This window comes from Mesoplodon densirostris, chromosome 14, assembly GCF_025265405.1.
Source record: "Mesoplodon densirostris isolate mMesDen1 chromosome 14, mMesDen1 primary haplotype, whole genome shotgun sequence".
NCBI classification, from domain to species: domain Eukaryota; kingdom Metazoa; phylum Chordata; class Mammalia; order Artiodactyla; family Ziphiidae; genus Mesoplodon; species Mesoplodon densirostris.
This window is the reverse complement of record NC_082674.1, coordinates 14,032,783-14,060,064: the sequence shown is the minus strand read 5'-3', so window position 1 is coordinate 14,060,064 and position 27,282 is coordinate 14,032,783. Positions and strand designations below refer to the sequence as shown.

The 27,282-nt window shown below is 41.1% G+C and overlaps 2 protein-coding genes and 1 non-coding gene across 3 annotated transcripts; all 3 read left to right on the top strand.

Annotated features, from left to right (window-relative positions):
- Positions 1 to 201: 201 nt before the first annotated feature.
- Positions 202 to 15,229, top strand: NT5C1B (5'-nucleotidase, cytosolic IB). Its single transcript, XM_060116920.1, is given in 11 exon segments — positions 202 to 231; positions 1,991 to 2,083; positions 2,411 to 2,554; positions 2,556 to 2,636; positions 3,195 to 3,332; positions 4,623 to 5,102; positions 5,404 to 5,571; positions 6,690 to 6,819; positions 9,248 to 9,370; positions 9,771 to 9,955; positions 14,897 to 15,229. Coding segments are annotated over 11 exon segments (1,905 nt in total).
- On the top strand, positions 6,227 to 6,333 carry LOC132502250 (U6 spliceosomal RNA). The gene has a single exon (XR_009534444.1). It is a non-coding gene; the product is annotated as a U6 spliceosomal RNA (small nuclear RNA).
- A 2,940-nt stretch (positions 15,230 to 18,169) lies between the features above and the next one.
- On the top strand, positions 18,170 to 23,504 carry RDH14 (retinol dehydrogenase 14). The gene is made up of 2 exons (XM_060117621.1): positions 18,170 to 18,660; positions 21,978 to 23,504. The coding sequence occupies exons 1-2, from the start codon at positions 18,268 to 18,270 to the stop codon at positions 22,593 to 22,595; spliced, it is 1,011 nt and encodes a 336-aa protein (XP_059973604.1). The 5' UTR covers positions 18,170 to 18,267; the 3' UTR covers positions 22,596 to 23,504.
- The last annotated feature ends 3,778 nt before the right edge of the window (positions 23,505 to 27,282 follow it).

Here is a 27,282-nt window from a genome sequence, read left to right as displayed (position 1 = left end):
GGATGCACTCAAATAATACTATTTCTTTTTATTTTTTAAGTCACATATTCAGAAAGTCAGTTAGTTACTACGGAATCACATGTGATGTCATAAATTTGACATTCTAAATGCAGACCTAGACTGAGCAACAGAAACAACAGGAAATGGAGCTGGGGAGAGGAAAACCTGCATAACAACAAAAGAATTTCAATAGTTAAAGAAATGAGTCAAACATCTCTGAAACAGAAAAAGGTCAGTGAATTGAATGTCCCAGAATCTTGCCAAAGAACTGAGGAAATGTAGATATCAGTCCATCATTTGCCTCTGGAAATGCTCTGCAGCAATCAAATTTCAGATGATGAGCACACATAGAGGCAAAAGGAGAAGTAAAGGACATGAAGAGTGGAGAAAAAGGAGATTAAATCATGTGGTATAAGTCCATCCAATAAGTCAGCACTTACTGAGCAAATGCTCATATGTTAGTGGTAAGAGGCGAAAACACAGTTGCTATCTTTGAAGAATGCACAACCTAGTAGGAAAGAGAATACATAAACAAAGTACAATTCAGTACTCAGTAAAAGTATGTACAAAAGACACAGGCAACAGAGAGGAATGTTTAATACTGGGAACTTCTCCCACGTCGTGCTGAGCTTGGTTCTGAAGAACACTGAAGGGAAAAGGAGGTTATAAGATATAAGGGTGGTATATAGACAAATACAAGTCATTTGGCAAAAACAGAACATAGAGAGTAGAATGGAGGGCACACAAGTTGGAGGAAGACAGGATACATCGTGAGACTCCTGGTCTCTCTAACCAAGTGAATGAAGAGTGTATCCAGAAATGAAGCATAAGCAGATTTACATTTTAGAAATATCACCCTAAATAAATGGGGTAGATGGATCTAGAAGTTGAGAGGATTTAAGGCCATGAAATCTGGTCAAAAGCTACATTCTAAGAATGCAGACCCATAAGGATCTGAGGCCTGGAACAGGAATGGAGAAGAGGGACTAGGTTTAAAATAGCTTTTGGAGTAAGTGACAGGACTTCATGGTGTTGAGGGGATTGATGGAAACATTTTAGGATTAGTTTGAGGATTATACAGCTATGCCATTCTCTTCAGACACAGACTGAGTCATTCAACTAACATCAACTAGATTTTTCCTGGGTGCAAGGCACAGAGCATAAAGAGATTAACAGACTGCCCCTGAGCACTTTGGTCTATGCTAGAAGTTGAGCTCCTTAAACAGATAAATAACACTAATCTTGATTGCCTTACAGCTACTGAATTGGCAGGAAACAATAGAAACACTGCTCCAATACAACAGTATTTCCTGCAGTTGAAAATGAAAACAAATATTTGAATAGATGTCCACGAAATAAGCCATTTTCTTCTGCTCCCTACATGGTCTTCCCTATTAGTTTGTTCATAAGAGACCCCTTTTCACTCTTGATGCTACGAATAGTTAGAGAATATGAATAGAAGACATGCCTGTTGACTGATCTGTATAGGATTAAAGTCCTTGATTTAAAAAATCTATTATTGATGAGGCTCAGATCCACAGGAAATTGGTTTATGAATAAAACAATCAAGAGAAGTTTCAGTTCTACATGGCAAATGAAAAAGTTCCATAAGTAGCAATCTTCAGAGTAACAGAGAAAACAAGTTGTTCCGTGTGAGCAGCTTCACATTTAAATCCAAGTCCTGCTGACCCCTGGGAAATTCTCCCACAGCATTTCCCATGTTACCATTTTGTAAATGATAAATGCTTCATGTCTCAAATCTATAAGCCAACAAATTTCTATATTAAAAATCTGTTTGTATAGTTGTCTGATATGTGTTCTTTTTACTCATGCTTGTTAGAACAGAGGAAAAATAATATCTATAATTTATATTTTTGATAGTGGCAAAGAGACAAATTCTAGCTTTCATTTATCCTTTGATTCCCCAAACCCAAGGTTTCCAATGCCCCGAGATGAAAAATTAATAAACATTCTTTGTTTCCATATTAAGAATGAGACTGGACCGAGGTACTCAAAAGACAGCCTAGAAGCAGACAAATCTAGAAAGGGTTCTGAGAAATCAGGAGTTCGTCTGAGCACTCAGGTGAGCTGACCTCTCCAGAGTTGGTGAGAGAATTAAAGAGCAGACAGCATAATAAAAAAAGATTAGCGGGCAGGGGAGTTTGGGGGGAAAAGACTGAGCTATCAAGATTTGTATTAAGGGATACCTAACGTCCTTGTGGCGAGGTTAAGAAAATACTAGCAGAAGCTGGCCCCTGCCTACCCATCCAGCACACATCCCAATGTTCATGCAGAATAAATGGCGTAGAAACCTGTGCTCAGCCTGTGGGAGGAGACTGGCCTTTGTTCAAATCAGGGAGGGAAGGGGAGTCTGGCCATCGCATTGACCATCTTCTGCACCATCTTTCAGATGATCATACCGCGTCACTCGCTGAGATGCTGCCCCACGTGGGGTCACTCGTCGGGTAGACGCTGCCTTTGTGCAGCTGAGGGAAAAGTGCTTCTTGGCCCCTGCCGCACGATACGTATTTATATTCACGTGTGCCTGTTGTGGGGGGCAGGGCTGGCAGATCACCGTGATCAGGGTGAGCAGAGACCAAACCACTGACTTTGGAGGGGAGCCACAGGCAATCTGGGTGAGGGGAAGGATACGGGGATGGAAGCTTCCACTTGCCTCTCCATGGTCTCCTCCATCCTGTTCCTCCCAAAGGCAGTGCTAGAGGGCGCTATTCCCTCTTCTGCAGCTGCCTGGGAGCCCTCTGTTACCCTTGTTGAGGTACCAGCAGCCTTCATCTTTGTAATCTGGTCAAAAATGTTGGGTATGTCTTTTCAGCATCTGCTAACAAGCTTATCCTTAAGGACAGAAGTGGGGAAAAGGGAGGAAAAATGCTCAACTCTACTAAGTTCTGCATAAGAGGAGTCACAGGTGAAAAACTATGAGATATCAGACTTGTTTCTTGGTTTTGGATGCTCTTCCAGGTAGATTCCCACTTTACTGCTCCTCACAGAAGTTAGGATTGGGCCAGAGCTAGAATAATACACAAGGGCCAAGACTGAATTACTCGTCATAGAGGGCAGGGGCCTTCTCATTGATCACTGCTACATTTGGCTTGCCATGGCTGTTTCGTAAACATATGTGTGGGAGGACTCGGTGGTGGGGTATTACACTCCTGGGTCTCTTCCCTCCTTGAAAGGGATCACAAGAATTAACCTTGCTGAAGACAGACTCTCGAGGGTACCTAGTAAGAAATCAGTGGTCTCGAACTTCATGGAGCCCATCCACCAGAGCTCCATCAGTAGATGAGTCCAGAAGCAAGAACACAAGTCTTAAGGTAGAGATGGGAATGAAAGGGAAGAGTACATGCCATAATAATAATAATAATAATAACATAGATTGATGCTTTCCATGCGCCAGGCCCTGTTCCGTGTACTTTATACCTTTTAGCTAACTTAGCCCTCACAGACCCCCACCCCCATCAATCCCCAGAGTAAGAAAACCGAAACACAGAGTAACTTGCCTAAGATTTCACACTAGTAATGCTCATAGAGCTAGATTAAAACCTAGGATCTCTAGGTCTATAAACTGCACATTGAGTGATTAAACTCCATGATTTCTCCTTCCTTCCTTCACACATTCAAAAACTATTCATTGAGTACCCAAAACTCAGAAGAGGGGGTGAAAATGTCAACAAAGGAAATAAATTGTTGAAGAGTATTAGGTTGTGTGACGCTTTGAGCCCTTAACTAGGCCTAGTCACATAAGAAGAAAAAGTTTGCTGTGAGAATTAGTTTTTGGATGCAGAGTGTGACACAGGCCCAGACACTGGGAGAACCAAACCATCTGTCTCTGTGAGGACTGGCTCAATAACCTAACCAAGAACATGTCCTTTGAAACGTGTGAAATAATCACCAAAACTGGAATAATATATGGATGCTTAATAATCTATCTCATACCTTAGTGAAGGAGTCCTTTCTCTAGAATGACTAGAACCAGTTCCTAATTAAGAAGATGATTCTCTCCAATTGAGCTTGGGGGAGACACTTGATTCTCCAGCCTACTGACCTTCCCAGCACTCACTGCATTAATCACAGAGCAAATGTGCAGACGGATGCCCCTGAGGTGCTTTGCAGAGCCTTCTGGTGGGAACTTCTGGTCTAGCTGCTCATCAAGTGAACTGGAGGTCACAGATGGAGGCAGTGGCAAGCAAGGTCCCTTCCTCAAGCCTTCTGTCCTACCTGAAGGTCTCTGACTGAGCAGGTGTATGTGAAGAAAGTGATAGAACTTTGCAAACTATGTGCCAGCTACCTAGGGGCAAGGGAAAGGACCTCTACCCTATCTACTCCAAAAGAAAAAAAAAGTGTGAGGTGCTGGTGGCACAAGTGGGGGGAAATGAAAGCAGTCTGTCTCTGTGTCCATGTAACAGAAATGTCTTATATATGGAGCTTTGAAACGTCTGAGCCCCTTTAAGCCCTACTTAAAGGAGCTGAGATGAACCAGGATCCACCTGAGAGCTAGGAATGGAACACAGAGAAGGGGACAGCTCCTTGACTCCAGCTGGGCAGAGATGAGGATGGGGACCCTAGGCGGGCATCTAACTCAGAAGCCCACTTTCTTGCTCCAGCCCCCCAGTAGCTCCACGACCTCCCGGACTTCATCCACCTCCCCTAGCCGTCAAGAGCCGCCAAAGCCGCTGTCAGCGCAGCCCTCGCCACCCACACCAACCACACCGCTCGACTCACGTTCTTCCACGACCCCGGAGGTCCAGCTCCAGACCGGGTCCCGGAGCAGCACCAAGAAGGCTGAGAATTCCAACGCCTGGTCTCCTGGCCTGGGGCGGGAAACCCGAGAGTCTCCGTACAAACGAGAGTTGCGGGACTCGCGAGATTCCAGAGAAACGCACCAGCGGGAATATCCGCGCACGCCCCCTACTGAATGGAAATTCTATGCCGAGCGCAGGGTTCTCTACCCGTCACAGCTGGATCAAGACTGTATGCCTGACCTGGTCAGGCAGCGAGAGGAAGACGAGGACGAGGACGATGCCTACTGGGCATCCGTGAGAACACTGTACGAGAAGACACCGAGCTGCTCGCACCCCAGGCCGGTGAGCAGGGCCCGCCTCCCCTGGTACCCGGGTTGCCGCTCCTCGCAGCCCCGCGGCCGGACCTCTCTCAGCCTCCCTCCTGTCCATGGTATAGGGAAGTTCACCCAGCCCCCTGCCTCTCCTCCCTAAACCTACCCCTCTGCACAGTAGCCTCCAGGACCCAGCTCTTGGCTGTCTCCAGCATCCCAGTCCTCCAAGCCGGGACCCAACTGTTTCCTTCCCACCCTGCCCTGGGATGAGGCCCATTCCTGATCCCTCAGGTCTGTGTGACTCGTCCTCCTGTCGGTGCCCCTCTCTGCAGCCCAAACCCAAGCATGCCATCACCATCGCTGTGTCATCCCGTGCACTCTTCAACATGGTGGCCGGCAGGAAAATCTACAAGGAAGAGGGTCTGGAAAAGTACATGGAGTACCAGCTTTCCAATGAGAATGTCGTGCTGGCCCCAGGGCCGGCCTTCCGCTTTGTCAAGGTACTCTGCAAAGCTGTCTTTGGCCCTCCAGGACTCTGGATGGCAGGGAAGGACTCATGCTAATCCCTGGGATCTCATCCAGGTTTCCTTATAATTCCTAGTCCACCCTTGTCATTCTTGCCTTTTTTAAGTCTCCCCAGGTCAGTTTATATTTTCACAGAAGCTTCCACACTGTTGAGGGAGGGACTGCAGCCCTAGATTTGGAATGTTGAGCTTCCCTAAGTGGAGTCCAAATTCTGAGACCTGTAACAGAAACTTTTGTTCTCTCCATAGAAGGAGCAGTAACCAGACGCAATAATGTGCTTACGATTCCAAGCAGTAGAAATAAAACACCCCATTCAAATAAGATTAAATTCACTTTAGCGGCTCTTGCCCCAAACACAGCATATTAAGAAAGTCAAGATGCTCTTGGCACTTAGGGGCATGACTTTAATAAAGAAAGTAAGGTTCTTGGAACTTACACTGAAATGTATAGCACTTATAGCTCTGATCCCCTATATAACTTATACAAATATTACACAATAACATCATAACCAGGCAGAAACAAATGACACCTCCACATGTTGTAAGTAGAAAGTAGTTATGAGGCATAGTGGAAGCATGAGAGGAAACCACAAACCTATTCTAAAGACTCATGTTTTAAAAAATATACAAAATGCTCACTTTGGCAGCATATGTGCTACAATTGGAACAACACAGAGACCATTAGCATGGCCTCTGCACAAGGATAACATGAAAATTCTTGAAGCAGCCTATACTTTTCACAATCAAAAATAATCATCAGACAATCAAGAAAGGCAGGTTTTATGAATCAAAAACAAAAATAGACAAACCATGAAAGGGTTAGCCTGATCCTATCTATGTACCTCACAGAAATAATTCTAGTAAACCAAATGTTGTAACAATTTTCAACAAACATTACCCATCTTTCAGTAAACATTAATGCGAGGCTGAAAATACTGAAATGAATGGCATAACCCTGACTTAAAGGAGCCACAGTCTCTCAGTGAAGAGTCTTCAGGGCTTGGATTGGACACCTATGGGATCCTTTCTCTCCAGACCCCCAGTGCCCACTTTGCCTGGCCCTCTTTACACACATTTGTGTTTGTAACCTTCAGGCACTGCAGCATGTCAATGCTAGACTCCGTGAGCTGTATCCTGATGAACAGGACTTATTTGATATTGTTCTGATGACTAATAACCATGCCCAAGTGGGAGTGCGGCTTATAAACAGCGTCAATCACTATGGTAAGTAAAATAAATACCGTGTGGAAGAACAGCTCGCTGCTCTGGAAGAGAGAAGCCATGTTATTTTGCTCACTGTGGCCTAACTAATGCAGTGTCTGATAGTGACACCCCCTTCTGCGTGAGGAATGTTTATTTGCCTATGTCAGAACAAGAGAGGCCATGTTCATTTTTAACTTCAGCACAGAGTTGGGCCCAAAGCTCTGGACTTAACTTGTCAAGTGTGAATTTCAAAGTCTTAATCCCAGGTCCTGCAATATATTTCTCTGTTTTATGTTTTTCACTTCTGAACTTGACTTCAAGGAGCCGTCAACCGAGGGCTTTCTCTGTGTGATCAGACTTCTTGCTCACCACAGATGCATGTTAAAGGTTTAAAGGTTTTTACCTTTCCTTTCCACTCTGACTCTCCCCGGCTGCTCTCCCCACACAGCAAATTCATACTCATGCTAGCAAAACTGTCTTTATTCCTTTACAGGGAAAATTGGTTTGACACTAGTCTCTTCATAGCATTTCCATTAGTGTGTTGGTGACTTTAAGGGGAGGTCCTCATATTTCCTCTTATGAATTTACCTGACTTCTTATGTGGGGACGTTTAGCCCATTTTCTAAGTGACATATCCAGTCTTAAGCGTATGTCAAGTCAAAATAAGGTTTAAATTTGGCATATTTAACTTCTAGGCTCAAATAGGGCATATTTACAAATAATCACTATCTATTACAAGTTGTAAGTTTTATATTATATTATCCTAATTATAAGGCCAACATCTTACTGATACACAGTTGAAAATATGTTTACCTTTCAAAAACGCAGTCTTCATAGTATTATGCTATGAAAAGAGAGGATGTATATTAAAGCTTTAGCAAAGATGAGTGGTGTAATCACTCAATAAAGGACAGCTATTATTTTTACAAAACAGCCTTATTTGATTTAGTAGGTGATTTAAGTCCATCTATCCCTCACCACACTAAGCCCATTGAGCTTAGTAGCATGAGAAATTCTGCTCATTTACATACTAATCCTGTTAATGAACAGATAAAGCCCAATCTTGCGCAGCCTTGCTCATGGAATAACAACTTTTCACCTGAAGAGTTAGTTACCTTCTCTCGGTGCTGAAGGCAATTTGTATCTCCCTTTGCTATGGTCTTTTCTATATTACAATTATCTGTTTACATGCCTGGCTCCTTAGTGAATTGTGATCTCCTGGAGAAGAGGGCCGATGTTTTCATCATTTCTGAAGTCCCCAGTACAACCAAATAATTTCTGATCATTAAATTAATATTATTTAAGGATTTATAGAGTACACTTTTATGCCACTTATGCCCAATGTTGGTTTAAGTGAAAAAGTGAGAGTATTTTGTCCATACCACGGCAAACACTTCCACTTCAACTGTTGATAGATCCTATCCACTCTCTTGGTCCATGCAGATGATAAACAACTGACTAGCTGGCTCAACAACAACTGGCTCAAAATTCTGCTTTATATCATCTGCAGCTGCCCAGTTTTATCATATATCCAAAACCACTTTGAATGGGTACATAGCTTATATGCTTAATGTTATACCTTAATTATTCTCACATCATGGCAACTATGGTTTGCTTTTATAAATAATCCCATGCTGAGACCTTTCTACATAAATTTTTATCAGAGTTTCAGATTATTCCCTTAGGATAAACTCTTTAAAAAAGGAATCCTAGGTCAAAAGGTATAAGCTGCTAAAAAGCTATCAATACTTTTATCAATAAATATCAAATTACTTTCTAGACAGCTTGTACCAATTTATACTTTCATCCATAGTATATATAAGTGCTTATTTTACAAACCTCTCACCAACATCTAGTGGGTTTTTTTAACTGTTGTTGATTTGAAAGGCATTTAATGGTATATTAATGTTAGTCTGCTAATGACTGCATTTAAAATTTCAAGTCAAGAGAGACAGTTTCACACCTTTTGTTGTTGTTTTGGGGAAATATAAATGTTATCACTACTTGCTATTACTATTGTATTGTTACTAAAGAAATACTAAAATGGTACTTAAAAACAGAGCCACATCTTAACTGGCCCCATCAACAAGTGAGGATGCTGTAGCTAAAGGAAAAGTACACTGTTCTAGTCTAGACAAGAGTCAATGTGAAGCACTGGGCTTAGACAGTCTTTATGTCTCAGTTTCCTTTTCTGTAATGAGCATAATAATGCCTGCCATAACAGCTGTGTGAGAGTAAACTGGCATGGCCTATCTGGATATACTTCATAAACTATCATGCACCATTATATAAAATAGCTGAGACATTTTTCAATATTGGTACTACAAAGGTAGTTCTAAAACTTCAGTAGGCACTCATTTATTCCTAGGGTAACTTTCACTTGCATTTCCAGTAAGTATATACTGTCTTTAGTCTCTGACATAACAAAGTCTTTCTTGCCTGATAATAGGATTACTAATTGACCGGTTCTGTCTGATTGGTGGAAATAGCCCCATTGGCTAGTTGAAGGCATATCTTACCAACTTGGATCTTTCTGACGATTCTGAAAAAGTACAAGAAGCAATACAAGAAGGTATTACTTGGTTTCCTCTCTCTACTTAATAAAGAGGTCTGCACTAGTGTTTCATTCTATTGGCCTTCACGTAGGATTATGTGGTTTACGTCCTTGTTGGCTTTTCTGCTAAGGTGTTTCCACAAGTGGCAGCCCTTAAGTTTGTCTTTTAGAGCTTTCACCTTCATGGAGGTGGACATCTTCAGTGATTATCCTACACCCATTGTACACTTTCCCATCCCTTATAGAAATGGAGGCAGTACAAAGATGACTGTTTTGAGATGTGTGGTTGTGAAGAAGAGTTGTGTCATCAGGTAATAGCGAGAGAGGAAATTCGAGGTCTGGGAAGAATTTTTTTTTTAATAGACACTAAAACGTATGGTCCTAAGAAGAGTATTAATTAATTCCAACGGTCTTCCAGGGATCGCCTCTGCAACAATATTTGATGGAGCCAAAGACATGGCTTACTGTGACACACAGCTCCGTGTGGCCTTTGATGGGGATGCCGTCCTCTTTTCTGACGACTCTGACCATATTACCAAGCAGCATGGGCTGGACAAATTCTGTCAACATGAAGCACTGTTTGAGAATAAGCCTCTTGCTCAGGTAGGTTCAATGAGCTCTAATTAATTTTGATCTACTTATTTTCCAACATACTAATATAAATATTTCTTCACTGTGATTACTTTTAAATTTTTGTAGGCAGGCCACTCCTCACTTCTTATCCTTTGTAGTTTTCTCCCCTTGTTTCATGAACTCCTCATTTTAAAGCATCTGCTGCCAACTTTTTTTTTAATTTTCGTGTTCTTTTATCTATCCTTTTGGAAATGTTTCTATGATCTTTTCATGAGAAAGAGTTCATCTCCTCCAAATTATGAGTAACAGAGGTAATACGGCTTACCAATTAGCCACTTCTACATAATAGTTCTCAAAATAGTAAGGTTATTTCCAATAGGTCAGTAAACATTTGTTGAACCTCTCTGTCCGTACCCTTAAACTCCATAAAGGTAGCCCTTATTTGAGAAAAATCTGCAAAACTGAGAGTTTAAATTAAATCAAATAATGAGCTCCAAGCAAGTACAAAGTATGAACAATTAAAATTTTAGGTTTTTTGGAATCAGTCCATGAACCAAAGTGTTAAAGTCATGGTCTAAAATGAACAAAACCTGCAACTTCTGAACCAAAGGAGATTTGAACATCAAAGTATTCTCCAAAATGAATATGAAATGATGGATCATTCAGTTTTAATCTATCAATCTTACCTAGGCCTTTCTTTTAAATTGGGCTTTATTTTTTCTTAGCTCTTCTTGAACTTAAGATCTTAAATATGGTTAGTTTTATTACATTTATAAAAGTAGGAAGAGACTAATTGAAAGATGAAAGTTTTACTAAGTCACCTCACATTACAGCAAGTGATATTTAAATTCTGAGTGTTTTTGTGTGTTTATGTTTAACTTCACAGTCCCTTCCTAAATAGCTTCTTTAGAAGTCTTGAGCTCATGTCAAAAAGTTGTTCAGTGTTAACAAAGTTTACTATTGAGAGGAAAATCCTTTGTTATATTTTACGTAAGTCTGCTCTGCTGAAATTTAGAGCCCATTGTACATTAGCCTTTAAGCATTATTAAAATGTTCAAGATCTCTAAAAAAGAGCACTTAAAAAGAAAAAAAAACTTCAAAACAAGAATTATTTCAAGATAATCTTAAAATACCATTTTTTTTTCATCTCAGGGAAAGAATCCAAATTTCTTTTAGATTCTGTACTTACCAGTTCTTTTCTCCATATTTTAAATCATTTTTCCCATTAAACAACTGAAATTGTGAAATTCAACACTAGTTATTGCAGGAATACCCAATGAATTTTTACTAAGCATACTTGTTTTCATAATGTGGTCCTTCTGACAGTGGAAAAATATGCTATTTTTCACATAGAAAGGGTAGCTTTCCTATAAAGACCAGGCTTTGCCAGATGTTTCCACTGATGAGAAGGAAGTTATGAGATATGATTCCTAACCAAGGCTTTCAACAGTGTTGGTCATGGGGCTTATGGTTTCGTCATGACAATATCCCAATTGTCTCCAATGGAGGAGATCTGAGAGTCACCAGCAAATGGGACAGCTGGACAGGATTAATTTAGCCACTCTCATTGTAGCTTATAAAGCCTCCAATGTGGTACCATGACAAGTAATGGATGTCTCCTGATTTGATCTCTATCTCATTTCACCATTCTGGGATAGTGATCTCCGTGTGTGTGTGTGTGTATGTGTGTGTGTGTGTGTGTGTGTGTGTGTGTGTTTTAATCAGAATTGTTGAGGTATACTTTATATGTAGTATAATTCATCTTTTTTAGTGCACGGTTCTGAGAGTTTTGACAAACATATGTGTACAGTCATGAAACCAAAATCAAACTCAAAATACTCACAAAATTCCCTGTGCTTCTTTGCAGTCATCCTAGCCCCTATCCTCAGGATCTGTCAAACACATTGACAGCCCCATAGGATGCAATCTTTTGAATCTGACTTATTTTACTTAGAATGATGCATTTGAGATTCATCTTTGTCATTCCCTGTATCAGTAGTACATTCCTTTTTACTGCTGAGTAGTAGTCTGTTCTATGGATGTACCACATTTTTTCATACATTTACCTATTGGAGGATATTTAGGTCATTTCCAGTTTTTGGCATTCATAAATAAAACTACTTTAAGCATTTGCATACAGGGTTCTGTGTAAACACAAAAAATCTCATTTCTCATGGGTAAATACCTCGGAGTAGGATTGCTAGGTCACAGGATAAATATACGTTTAACTTTATAGATAGCGCCAAACTATTTCCCAAAGTGGTCACACCACTTTGCATTTCCAATGAAAGATTTTTTGCTCTGCATCCTTGCCAGTATTTGGTAATGTCAGTTGTTTTTCATTTGTTTGTTTGTTTTGAGCTGTTCTGGTGGTTACATAATTGTATCTCATTGTGGCTTTAATTTGCATTACCCTAACGACAGATAATACTGAACATTTTATGAAGCGCTTATTTGCCATCATATGTATTCTTTGGCAAAAATATCTGTTCAAATCTCTTGCTCATGTGAATTGGGTTGTTTTTTATTTCATTATTGAGATTTGAAAGTTCTTTGTATTACAATTCTGGATACAAGTCCTTTATCATATATTTGTTAATTCTATAATACAGAAATTAATTCCTTTCAATTATATAATTTTTGCTTCATGTATTTCTAATTTCTGTTGTTTGGTGCCCAAATATTTAAGATTATTATATCTTCTTGGCAAATTAATCACTTTTCATTATGCAATGCCCTCTCTCTGATATTCATACAGACATTCTAGCTTTTTTTTCTTTTTTGGACTGATGTTTGTATGGTACAACTTTTCTATGTTTTTACTTTTAACCATTTATGTTTTTTTGTTTTTTGTTTTTTGTTTTGCGGTACACGGGCCTCTCACTGTTGTGGCCTCTCCCACTGCGGAGCACAGGCTCCGGACGTGCAGGCTCAGCGGCCATGGCTCACAGGCCCAGCCGCTCCGCTGCATGTGGGATCCTCCCTAGAAACAGTTGCCAAAGTATAGGTAAAAACTGTGACTAAACATTTACTTAAAAGAAAGTTGGGTCATAAAGTGGAAATCCCCAAAATCAGGGAAGAGATGATAAAATGTTAAATGGTAGAACTCTGGAAATGAGCAAATAGAAAAATAATATTTTAGAGAGAAAAATGACAGAAATAGGTCCTAGGTAAAGAAAATCCAACATATGCAAAATTAGAATACCTGAAGAAAACACTGAAATTATGTTATGGGGGGAGGAGGATAGGGTTGTGTGTGATAAATATAAAGATGCAACCATATCAAAATATAAGGCAAGAAAACATCCTGAATTACCAGAATATTTTAATGGATACATTAAACTACTAAAGGTTAAAAACTAAAGGCCACATTATACTATAGGGAAATAGAAGAGAATAATCATTACTGAGACATGCCCTAGTAATATTATTTGACTTCAAAAATAAAGAAATAATTCTTTGGGCACCCTGCACTGCACACACAAGTGGGGAAAAGAAAATCAGGCTGTCCTGAGTCTTCTCCACAGCAGCACTCAGTAGCAAAACACAGTGGAGCCCTACTTATAAGATCATGTTGAGAGGAAATATAAATCACAGATTCTATATCCAGTCAAAAGCTCATTCAAGTAAAAAGGAAACAGATCAACAGTTAAGAACATAGTATATTCTCAGGGATTATTATTTCCATAAGATATTCTTGAGAAAACTAATACAAGAGGACACATTTTGGCCAATATGTAGGTGACTACAAACACACAACGGCACAAATGGGCATAGAATATATTTAACCATAGATCTAAAACTAAAACAACTGCAGGGATTAGAGTGACAGAAAAGAAAGCACATATTATATGCCCTAACAATGTAGAAATTATTTAACTATTAAAAACTGGAAAAATATGGAGGAAAAAGTTATAAGGAAGAGTAGGTGTACTGATATCTTCAGTTACAATAGCTGATCAAAGGATAAAATGTAAAGCTGAGAGACAGAAATATAAGAATATTTAATAATTCAAATGCAAACACTGAGAAAGATGAAACAGTTAAAATCAAATGATTGAAGAAAAAATAGAGGATAAGAGAAGGATGAAGAAGTACCCTAATTTCATTATTTTTCATTATAAAAAATAATAGATCCTGGATTTAAAAAAATAGAGGACTGAGGATACTATAAAAAGTTATAAAGGTAACCAACAGAAGGAAACAATACAAACCTTCCTAAATGTTAGAAGAAACACACATACACACATGTTCAAATAAAAAAGACACTCAGTGAACAATCTTTTGAAACCTTTAAACGTGAAAAATGAAATACAAATTGTAATACAGAACCATTATCACATACATTTGTGATATCGATAAATAGAAATGGCCTCAAACTCAGCTTTTGTTTTAAAAATTAAGACTTTCAGATTGTATCACTTAGCAAAATCCAATTCTATGTTCTATACTAGAGGTACAGCTAAAAGTAAGTGTTCAGAAAGGTTGAAGATAAAAGTGTGAAGATATATAAAGTAATTGTAAATATAGAGAAGACTGGATTCAAGCCAAGAAGGAACTGAACAAGATAAAAAAGTACACTTTATAATGTTAAAATGTGCAATTCACAAAAAGTAAATCAAAAGAGTAGTGCTTTTGCTGATTAACTGAGCTTTCAAAGTATCCCCTTTTGCCATGGATAGTTTACGTCTGTTGCCCCGGTTCAACTTTTTATGGAAGCTTCTTTCACTCTTAAAATATCTGTGTTTAGATGATAAATTATATGGCCATCCTATGTTTTACTCTAGGAATGCAAGGATGGTTCCATACAAGGAAATATAATCACATAAATGCAAGGAGTTTCAGCATCGTGTCACTGGTCTATACTGCATGTTTCATGCAGTATTATAAGTTCTTATAAACATCTGCCTTTTTAGCGTTCACTTCCTTTGGCTCACTGGATGACAGCTGTGAGATATGTTCCTTTTACAGGGTCCCTTGAAAGGCTTTCTGGGAGATTTAGGCAGGCTGCAAAAGAAGTTTTATGCCAAAGATGAACGGTTATGTTGCCCTATCAGGACCTACCTGGTTACAGCTAGGAGTGCAGCCAGTTCAGGCGCCCGCGTGCTGAAAACCCTTCGCCGCTGGGGTCTAGAGACAGACGAAGCTCTTTTCCTTGCTGGAGCCCCCAAAGGTCCTATCTTGGTGAGGATAAGGCCCCACATCTTCTTTGATGACCACATGTTCCACATTGAAGGGGCACAGAAATTTGGCACCACCACAGCTCATGTACCTTATGGAATTAATCAAAAAGAGAACAATTAGGGATGGGAAGGGGAAATAAAGCAGTGAGTCTGGTATTACGGAAGCCACATCGTGTGGATCTCTAGGGCAATGAGGTATTTCAGTAGATTAGACCTCAGAACTTTGTTCATTTGGAAAGGTTTTCTCTTGAGTTTTTAAAACCATTTTGAGCTCTCAAGTTACCTTCAAGCTACTTCTCTTGGAGCTGTCAATGCGGTTGATGACATTGCAACTACCTCTCTTTGTAAGTCATAATGATGACTCTTTAGAATGTTTAGAACTTGAATCCTTGAATGCTTAAAGGACTATGTCAGAAGCCTACTTAGTTTTACAAAGCATTGCTCATTTATGGATGTTGGTAGCTAGAATGAATCATTACCCATCATCATTATAGAACAGTGGGTCTTCACAAGTGGAAAGAGAAGGGTTAAGTACACTCTTGAAAACTGGAGCTTTTTAGTCTGTTGCCTCTGTGAACAGTCTTTTAATCAATGCAAAAATGAAAATACCACTCTACCTGCATGAGTATACCAATTTTGACATTGCTTATTCAGAAATAAAGCAGTTATTCATACAGGTTACTTTCATCTAAGATGAGCTCCAGATAGAACCTCCTGGAAGGGTTCTTTGAAGCTTATTTCCTGGGTTCATTGCCTCTGGACTACAAGGCTTCATATTTGAAGTCTCTGGCTTTGGGCCCAGCAGGTAGGTCCAATGTTTACATGGGGAAACAAAGCCTTGGCTACCGCTTCAAAATGTGACATTGCTGTCATTCTGTTGTGATTTTTGTTTTGTTTTCAAAAAAAACATTGATTGGTTATTAACCATAATCTACTACATTAGGATCAACAAAGCTGGTTATTTTCAGATGTTACCTCATTTTCTCATCAAACCAAACTCTCGTGACATAATATCAATATGATTACCTTCCTTTTTGTTAATCAATGAAGAACCTAAAATTCAAAAAGATTAAGTAGCTTGTCCAAGGATGTGAAGGTAATAAACGGTAGGACTAAGATTCAAATTTAGATCTCACTTCAAAAGCTATATGTTGTCCATCTTCCCTTCCTCACACCCTGTCTTGCTCCTTCTCATCCCCTCTCCATCTCTACCCCACCCACATATACATATTCCACCCCGGTTCTAGTTAAAGCTTGCCACTGCTGACACACATCTTTTGATCTGCTTCCTAATTTGATGTAAGGCAGTCCAAAATACACCAGTCATGACACTTACTGAGTACCTACTGTTTTCTACGCATTCCCCAAGATAAAGGCCACAAGAGAGACTCAGACATAATCCCATCCTTTAACAATCCCTTAGAAGAAGTCAAATGTGCAAGCTCAAACAGCCAACACGAGAGGGCTGTGTTTGTCCACAGTGCCAAGTGAGGGTCACACACAAGGCTGAGGCAGAAATCTGTATGGGCTGGACGTGGTCAGGAAATGTAGAGAACGGAGGTGGGCTTTGCAGGACAGGAAAGATGTGGACGGAGAGAAAGGAAGAGAGGAAACGTGCTCCCGGCTCCGTGAGTGTGAGAGGCAGCTTCAAGTTACAGATAGGATGGAATAAAGGCCCCCCCTTCATGATTTCTGTTCCTGGTGCCTTGTCGAATCCTCAGTGACAGCGCTCGTCCCACCTCTGAGCTCCATTCTCAGCACTCCCACCTCTGAGCTCCATTCTCAGCACTCCCACCTCTGAGCTCCATTCTCAGCACTCACAAGAAACCTTCTGGCATTCGACCCCTTGGCTATTTGTACTATGCCTTTTTGTTGCATGTTACATCCTTCCCAAATACAAGGGAGTGGAGGAGAGTTTATCAAAATCATCTAGGGAGTTGATTTCAAACTACAGAAGTTGTGTGTCTCTTCTCCTGTCCTGAAGATTCTAGAATGGGGGCTGGGGCAGGAGAGGTCTCTGGACCAGACAGTAAGCACCCTGAGGGCAGAAATGGTGCCGTATTTCTTCGTGACTCTCACAGGGCACAGGGCCTGGCATATATTGGATGGGTGAGTAGATGAACGTATGACGGCTTAAGAGTAGCATGGTCTAAAGTCTGAAGTTTGCAGCTTGAAGATGGATCCCTGTGGCAGTAACCCCTGACATTTCTGAAGCATTTTACAGTGTAAAAAGCACTTTCCCTTCCTTGTTACATTTAATATTCTCCGGGAGGGAATGGGGGAGACACCTGTGAATGAGCCTGCTCAGAAGTCTATGTATACAGTAAGTCCACGCGTTTCCCAGTGTATCTCTACCACCGTCAAATAAGACCATTTGAGAATGCCTTTTTATATATGGATCAAGGCCACAATGGTCTAACATTCTCAAACCGTGGTCCCCAGATCACCCGCATCAGAATCACCTGGGAACTTGTTAGAAATGTACATCTCAGGTTCCATTTTGGACTCTAATGAATTTGAAACTGGGCCCTGAAATTTCTTTTTTTACAGGTCCCGCAGTTGATTCCAATGCAACGCTAAAGTCTGAGAACCACTGGTCCATTCTATTTCTAACTGATTCATGTTGCTAAGTTCTTAGCGTCAGCTGTGGGAAAAAAAGAGCCTCTCCTCAGACTTCCGTTCGGCAGGGACCATTCTCCAGAGGATGAAGGTAAACTGAACTGAGGATTAACAAGTCCCAGGCGCCCTTAACGGAAAACACACTAAGCCAGCCCCGAAGTGTGGGATATGTAAAGCAGCCTATAAAGAGACTTGTAAATTCAAAGCACTCATTAGGCATTTCCACGGGGAAGGCCACCACCACTCTGGGATTTCCATGGGTAGGGACCTCAGGAACCTGAAAACCCGGGGCCGTGCTCACCCTTCTCTCAGGCTTGGAGCCGGCTCCACCGAGGAGCCACACAGAGCGCTCTCCTCTACTAGCCAATCAGGTGCCCTCGGAAGGGGGACTACAAGTCCCAGCATGCCCCCACGCCGCCGTCAGGGGACGACAGGCCGCGCCCCAGCGTTCTTTGCGTACAGGTGGCGAGCTCAAACCCGGGCGCGCGGCGACCCCGGAAGTCTCGCGCAGGGGCATGTGGGCCCTGGGCCCGGGCGGCCATGGCAGTGGCTACCGTGGCGGCGTTACTGGCCGCATTGGGTGGGGCCCTGTGGCTGGCGGCCCGGCGGTTCGTGGGGCCCAGCGTCCAGCGGCTGCACCGAGGCGGGGACTCCGGCCTCATGCACGGGAAGACAGTGCTGATCACGGGTGCGAACAGCGGCCTGGGCCGCGCCACAGCCGCCGAGCTGCTGCGCTTGGGGGCGCGAGTGATAATGGGCTGCCGGGACCGCACACGCGCCGAGGAGGCGGCGGGTCAGCTCCGCCGCGAGATCTGCCAGGCTGGGGGCCCCGAATTGGGGCCTGACTCCGGCGGGGCCGGCGAGCTCGTCGTCAAGGAGTTGGACCTCGCCTCGCTGCGCTCCGTGCGGTCCTTCTGTCAGGAGGTGCTCCAGGTATGGGGCTCTGGAAACCTGCCGCGGATCGGGGACTGGCTAGGGGCTTCGGCGGGCGAGGCGGGGCCTGGAGGGCCGGGGGCTGAGCCGGGGAGGGGACCGCCCACAGTCGAGGGGGTGTGACCTTGGGAATGATTCGGGCGGCTTGGGAATTGAAGGCTGGAAAAATTGGTAAGACAGTCTTCTGTCTTCCAAGAATGTTGAGAAAGAAAATGGGCCCAAGAGGAAAATAAGCGAGTTTCTGAACATTTCCTCTTGCCGTGTGAGGACAGCTCAGGAGGAGATCCGCCAGGTCCCTGGATTGTTTTTCCTGTGTCCAAAGTGAATGTGCACCAAGCCATCTCTCAAAGAGCCTGAGAGCACATAGGGGACGTTGCTAGACAAGGACCTTGGAGCAATTTATCCCCCCGCTAGGGTAGGAAGTTTAGCTTTCTGCCACCAGTGAACTCATGAGCAGTATTCTTAACCATACTCTGGCCTAACTTCCAAATAGACTGGAGCTTGGAATGCCAGTGGTCATGTGCTCTAAATGGGGACAGAAATAAAAATAATATAATACCTAGCACTTATTGAAAGTTTCCTGTGTGCCAGGAGCTGTTCCAAGCATTTCGGATATTTTTTTTTAACCTTTAATGAAATTAAAGTGACTTTGACTGCTCTTGTCATCCAGTCTTCACAGTAACCCTGTGAGGTAGGCATTGTTATCCCCATTTTACAGCGTAAGGCCACTAAGGCATAGGTAGGCTAAGCAATTTGCCCACGATCTGTCTCTAGAGCCCTTGCTTTTAACCCCTATACAGTACTTCTGCTGCCTGCCAGTGAGGTAGAGGATTTCTTTGTTTAGATAGTAGATATCATACTGAAATGGATGTCCTCTCATGAAATTGAGGTAGAAGCGTTCCCTGCAGAGGTGACTTGCAAGAGGGCATTCAGAAGAGACATGTTTAAAATTAGCTGGCATAGAAAAGGAGCCTATATGAAAAGGAGTCTCCTGAGTCTAGAGCAGAAGTTCCCAAACTTTCTAATCTTTTCATGATGCCCTTAAGCCAAACAAATATCTAACAGCTTATTCATTAAGTAACTAGATCCAAACAACTTAATAAGTATTTATGTAATAACTTAGTAACTGTTTGAAAAAAAATACACATAGCATAGATGAAAGAAAAAAAGATTTTTATTTCATTTTTCAATAACCATAATTATTATAACCATAAGTATACTAACGGGAAATATGCATCTCTTGTTCACTGTACCAGCTTGTCAAACTGGAATCAGACTGAACATCGCCACCCTCGTTTCTGTTCTATGTTGATTTTTAACATTGTACTTGCATTGTATTGCAGCAACTACTAAACACTCAGCTTTGCAAAGGTAGGACATCATGAAAAGGAATACAGCACAATAAAATGTTGAAGGTGTGAACCACTTGGAGCTTGGTCGTTTTTGAGATGTTGAGAAGAGTATCATCTTGTTTCCCTTGAAAATTTAAAATACTCCAAACCACCCTGAGAGTTTCCTTGTGACTCTCTAGGGCAACTCGATGCACAGTTGGGGAGCTGTTGCAGATCCAGAGAGTTTTGGTTTGTTTTGCCATCATGACCAGTATTTCATTATCAGGTTTAGAAATAAGTAATAGTGTACAAGAGATGTTGGGAGGATCAAAAGTGGATCTTCCTATTCATTAAACGTGTAGATGGGACTGGGTATACTTATTCCTTGATACCTATGGTTTCTCACTACTTTGGCCACTTGACACAACCAATTAAAAGTTAAGGAGATAAAGAGATAACTAAGTTGTCCCTGCTTCTAAGTATGTATTAAGTTCCTTCCTGGCTCTGAAGTTCAGTAGTTCAGTGACTATAACCAGAATTTTTTTTTAAAAAAAGGAAGTGTAAATTTCCCACAGGTTGGTATTCTTGGTATTTATGTCATTTATCTTCTAGAATTTAAAAAACAGTAAATGATACAGTCTTAAAATAACACAAGCCCAGCAAAGAATCATGGCTCAGAAATGATTAATACAGGAAACTCTTCCAAAGGATTACTGAAAAGAACACTCCTTTCTTTCCCCCACGGGTGAACTTTTGCCTTCTTTTTGAAGTTGACTATTGGAAAAGCAAAAGGTGCTGAGACAGACAGAATGAGAAATAGTTAATCCACTGACAGGGAGGCTTTGATAACAGTTGTGAAATTTAACACATTTATCTTTTCACTTACATTTGGCAAAAGGGCCAGTGATACTTGAAATTTGACCTCAAATTTATTTAATTGTGGGTCATCACTGTGTCTTTACACCTGGAACACGTTGTACATTTCTTTTTCTCTGCCCATCAAAAGAGACAGAGCCAGGAAGGGACAAGGGAAAACCAACTTACATGAAGTCAAGAATGAAAAGACTTCCCTTTGAGGACAGTCTACAGTTTAGGACTTGAATCTGGGAAGATGCAGGAGGATATGGTCAAAGTGCGAAATTCTGACTATAGATCTCTAAGCTGGGGGCTCCTCGAAGCTTGAAAGAGGTAGATTTCATATGGGGAAAAAAGAACTGTGAATTCTAGAGTCGTAAAGAGGTTAAAGGTGTTTGTTGGGCAGACCTCCTCTGTTAAGTCTCCTTTGCTGTTATTGTGAGACTTAGTATGTATGATTCATGGCTTTGTTTCTGATATGTTTCTACTACCTGTTTAATATGTTTCTTAACGTTTCGTTGATTTATTCATGATGTTCTCTCCAGTCTTAATTTGCATCCCTCACCCTCTCTACTGCTTGTCCCATTTTTAAGGAAACAACCTGGAGTTGCTCCATTCCCATGGTGGCATTTATTATTAGAAAACTACAGAATAAAACAAGCCTAACTTGCCCCTGGTGTTGACACTAGTAGCTCTGGGAATAAACAATGCTGACCTGTCTTCTGCTGCAGTTCCGCTCTCTAGCTCACATTGACTGTCTTAGCTATGGTTTGAAAATCCCAATTAGAAAAGCAGTCTAGCTTACTAATTAAGGATAGGGACACTGGTGTCAGATTTCAACTTCAGGTTTTTGTGTGCCACTTAGGAGCCCTGTGATTCTGGACAAATCACCTAACTCGGGCGCTCGGGTTTGCTTATAGAGTTGTTGAGGGTAGATGAGACAACATGAAAAGCACCAGGTCAGGCACACAAGTCTTTGTTGTCGTCGTCGTCTTTTCTCTCAATTGTTGAAAACTCATAGAGGCGTTTTTTAGAATTTTAGTAGTTTGCAGGAATTGTTTAAAATTTTATTTTAGGCACATTTAAGGCCTGTGTTCACAACTCTGCCATTCTCTTTTTTGCCATTTGAAGGAAGAGCCTAGACTGGATGTTCTGATCAACAATGCAGGCGTCTTCCAGTGCCCGTATATGAAGACCGAAGATGGGTTTGAGATGCAGTTTGGAGTGAACCATCTGGGGCACTTCCTACTCACCAATCTTCTCCTTGGACTCCTTAAAAGTTCCGCTCCCAGCAGGATTGTGGTAGTTACCTCCAAACTTTATAAATACGGAGACATCAACTTTGACGACTTGAACAGTGAACAAAACTATAATAAAAGCTTCTGTTATAGTCGGAGCAAACTGGCTAACATCCTTTTTACCAGAGAACTAGCCCGCCGCTTAGAAGGCACAAACGTCACCGTCAATGTGTTACACCCTGGCATGGTGCGGACCAACCTTGGGAGGCACATACACATCCCACTGTTAGTCAAACCACTTTTCAACTTGGTGTCATGGGCTTTTTTCAAAACTCCACTAGAAGGTGCCCAGACTTCGATTTATTTAGCCTCTTCCCCTGAGGTAGAAGGTGTGTCAGGAAAGTACTTTGGGGACTGTAAAGAGGAAGAACTATTGCCCAAAGCTATGGATGAATCTGTTGCAGGAAAACTCTGGGATGTCAGTGAAGTAATGGTTGGCATATTAAAATAGGAGCAAGGAGTGGAAGAGAGCTGTTTGTAAGACTGGATGTCAGCTCTGTCGTTTTGTTTCGTTTTGTTTCGTTTTTTGGCTACTCCACGTGGCTTGCGGGATCTTAGTTCCCCAACCAGGGATCTAACCCGGGCTCCCAGCAGTGGAAGCATGGAGTCCTAACCACTGGACCGCTAGGGATTTCCCTGGATGTCAGCTCTGTCTTTGATCAGGAATGGTGTGGCTTGGGCACTTGCTACTTGAAAATGCAATTTTGGTTTTACCATAGTACTGCTAAGAGGTACATAGAGGTTTTTTTGTTGTTTTTTTTTTTTTTTTTGCGGTACGCGGGCCTCTCACTGTTGTGGCCTTTCCCGCCGCGGAGCACAGGCTCCGGACGCGCAGGCCCAGCAGCCACGGCTCACGGGCCCAGCCGCTCCGCGGCATGTAGGATCCTCCCGGACCAGGGCACGAACCCGTGTCCCCTGCATCGGCAGGCGGACTCTCAACCACTGTGCCACCAGGGAAGCCCTAGAGATATTTTGAAGTTACTAAATTTCAGAAAAGATGTTTTAAATATATATAATAAGCATATCAATGATTATAATGAGTGATATGGTTATAATATATTTTAAAATTATAATTGAACAAGCATGGATTACAAATATTATAACCATATTATAATATTATAATATTATAGTATAAATATTATAATATTATAACCATAAGTATACTAACGGGAAATATGCATCAAAAGAATTCAGGGACTTTGAAATAGATACTTTGAGGAGTTTTTCAAATATCTGAGTTTTATGGTATGTTTAAAGTGTTAAATGTTTTAATGACAATACTGGCTTTTGTGGGGAAATAATATGCATGGTGTGAATGCACAATTCTTACTTGGAATAAATTTACTGATGCAAAGTCTTATTTGTGTATCCCTTTAGAAGTTTCTCTGAAATTAGTCCTTTATCATCTCATCAGCCTCTACTCATCTTGGTATGCCCAGTGCCTTTTCTTCCCGCATACCTTGCGCACTGCTCTAAGAAGTAATATTTCTAAAACCCAAGTCTGTGTCACAGTGTCATGTCCCTGCTTAAAAACTTGTGGTGGTTTCCAGTTGCCCATAACTGGGTTTCCAGCCTTTTTTCTTTCTTTTTTAAGCTGGAGAATGTTTTTCTTCAAGAGAAGTCTCATTCAGGCGTAGAAGCTGGATGGGTATAATAGATCATAGCAGTGCTGTGAGGATGGAGTCTTCCAAGGCTATTTCTGAAGGGACTTTGTGCAATTCAGTAGTTTATAAGCCATTTCCATTTAAACATTTTAGTATACTTTTGAGACTCCCGATGAACTGGCCACATGCTTACCTTGTACTCTTATACTCAGTGCTGTCCCGTAGAACTTTCTGCAATGATGGAAATAATTCTGTCTGCACTGTTCAATATGGTAGACTCTAGACACATGTGTTTATTGAGTACTTGAAATGTGACTGAGAACTGATTTTCTGATACTACTTAAGGTCAATTTAAATTTAAATAGGCCTAGTTACTAACGTCTTAGACAGTATATCTCTCTTCCTTTCATTGTATAACCCAGTCCTCAATATGGACCAATCACCCACTTGCCTCTGGGCCTTTCCTTATATTGTTCTTTCACTCTGGAATACCCTTCTCTTTTTTACTGGGAATACTACTTAGCCTTTAACATTGCCGTCAAGTGTGTTCCTTTCCTTAATATCTGTAGGAGGATCCAATTCTCACTCTTACTTTTTTTTCATTGATCTTGGCAGATTTACTAGGAAGTTAGTGTGCTAATTATTTGTTCGCAACTCTACCTAGACAGATGCAATAGGAATTATCCAAGGAAAGATTATATTCTTACTAGTTTTCCTTCCTCAAGAGTCAGGTATAGTACCTGACACAGTAAATACTAATGTGTGAGTAAATAATAAGTCAGTGGTGGTATACATAAAAATAATTGAGTAAGTAGGAATATTGTAGGCATCAATAGTAATTTTAACTATTTGTTTTAACCATCTCATAATACTGACAGAAGGAATTATGACTGTAAAGGATAGACAACTACACAGAATTTAATGGCCATTTTGGTCAGGATTAGTCCTTGATTAGGCATTATTTTTAAGACTGTAATATCTGGTTACCAGTATCAGTTCTTTCTACGAATGGCAGGATCTTGGCAAATGGTATAGAAGGTCTGTTTTCTGTTAGAGCATTGGGTTGTGAATATGAGAAACACTTAGTGTTTGTATCATCACAGGTGTGTCTTTGCAGGTGTAGTCATTATAGCTGTATCATATTCTTTGAAACTTATTTTTAAAAAATAATCCTACAGGGCCTCCCTGGTGGCGCAGTGGTTGAGAGTCCGCCTGCCGATGCAGGGGATACGGGTTCGTGCCCCGTTCTGGGAGGATCCCATATGCCGCGGAGCGGCTGGGCCCGTGAGCCATGGCCGCTGAGCCTGCGCGTCCGGAGCCTGTGCTCTGCAACGGGAGAGGCCACAACAGTGAGGGGCCCGCATACCGCAAAAAATAATAATAATAATAATAATAATCCTACAAAGAGACCTGCTGAATTTAGAAATACGAGCAGGAAATATATCAGAATGCAACCTGGAAAAATGGAAGCTAATAAATCTGTCCTACACCTCGACTTCATTAAAAAGGAGCCTTTTTTTTTTTTTTTTCATTTAATACCATCTTTTCTGGCTGCATTTTGATACCTGATGCTTTTCAGGGGATTTGGGCCTTTTGTGAGAGTTGAGCCTTTCAGAGTTCTTGTTTGTGGCACCATAATAAAATAGGATATATTAATTTATCATGATGGAAAACTAGAAACTAATCTGGAAACACTACCTATTAAGGTAAAACGAGCTGCCATTTGGAAGATGTCCTTCCCACTCGGTGTTTGGTGGAATCAAGGGCTAATCGCTGTAGTATAACTAGTTAGATTTTGAAGATTATTTAAACCCTTTGCTTCTCTCTCCTTTCCCCTTTCTGCTGACTTCTATTTCACTGGGCAAGGAAATAAGAAAAAGGCAATTCTGTTACTTTGATACTCTAGCCTTTAGCAAAATATTGTTAAGAAAGAAGCATGTAATGTGCCAGATAATGGAACAATTGAGTTGGAAACCCATTTTCATGTTGGCTACTGACTTAATCTTTTGAAATACTGACTTCTATTTCAAGCAGGTTTTTCTGAAAATGAGTGAGATTTCTGGGTCCTCTGCCTCAACTTCACTCAGAGTAACTATTTTATATAGTGGGGCTCTAAGTAGCATTTAATTGGGAAAGGGATCTCACTGCTTAAATATACCACCACATTGGGTTTGATGAACAACTCTACTGCTTAATTCTCTCTGTGACCTTGGCAAGTTACTTTAACCTCTCTGAGCTTCTGTTTTCTTGGCTCTATCATTGAGACATGAATGCTAACTTCAATGGATTGTTCAGTGAAGAGGCGACAGAGTAGAGCTTAACAAAATACCTGCCACATGTTCATTTCCTCTTCCCTATGTACCTTATCATTATACTATTATTAGTAATAGTAATTAGGTGAGTACACAATGGGGAAGAAAACCTCTAAACCAAGGGTCAGCAACCTTTTTTTAAAAAGGCTACATTATAAATACTTATGGTTATTAAGCCATATGCACATATTCTTTTTCTGTTACATATTCTTTTTTAACAATCTGTTAAAAATATGAAAAATTCTTGGATCACAAAGGCCATACTATTTACTTATGCAACACCCCAATGTATTCACTAATTTGTCTTTTTTTTTTTTAGATTCTTTTTGTTATGGACCATTTTTAAAGTCTTTATTGAATTTGTTATAATATTGCTTGTTTTATGTTTTGGGTTTTTGGTCACGAGGCATGTGGGCTCTGAGTTCCCCAATCAGGGATCGAACCCACACCCCCTGCATTGGAAGGTAGAGTCTTAACCACTGGACCACCAGGGAAGTCTCCACTCATTTGTCTTTAAGACACCATGTAAGTCACAGTTCTCATGTACACTGTTACTCCTATTAATAAGTCTCTTATTGTTTCTCCTAATCATTTCTAATCTCTTGTGACTATTTGCTGTGGACCCAGGAAGTGTAAAGAGTGTGTTCTTCAAATCTCTCTCCAGCTATAGATTCTGGTGTGAGGAATAGCAGTTATCTGCCTTCAGCTTCCTCTCTCACAAACCTGCTGCGCCTGGCCAGAGATCTAAGAGAACTTATATTTGAATATTTAATTGATTCCAAATGTGCTAAGGAACACTGCACAGAAGACATGTTACTAATCACTCTTCAGGAGCTTGGCCCCTACAGAAACAGCTTCAGATGTTTCCCAAACCTTCTCTGGACAATAGGGAGTTAAATTGGTTACGGGTTACCATGGAGGAAGGGAATCTGCTCCTAGAGGAAAGTTAAATGGAGCCGTCAGTTTTGCACAGACATGAGGAAGAGTTTTTGCTACACTAGATGTTTAATCAAAGTATAGTAGAAGCCCTCTTACTAGCCATCATCTAACAGACTGGCTGCAATAACTGATTCTCCATTCTCTTTGTAAAACATGGTGACTGATGCCCACAGCATGCGAATGCACTAGGCTGCCAGGCTCCCCACTAGCGTACCTCTGGCACTTCTGCCCCCACCTATTCTGTTATATACTTAGGAAGAGTGAGTTTCGTACCATTCATTTA

What these genes read in the sequence shown, in the direction of transcription:
- RDH14 (XM_060117621.1), top strand. Translation starts at nt 18,268, where the DNA reads ATGGCAGTGGCTACCGTGGCGGCGTTACTGGCCGCATTGGGTGGGGCC. An exon ending in TCTGTCAGGAGGTGCTCCAG is followed by an intron (nt 18,661 to 21,977) that starts GTATGGGGCTCT and finishes TGCCATTTGAAG; the next exon opens with GAAGAGCCTAGACTGGATGT.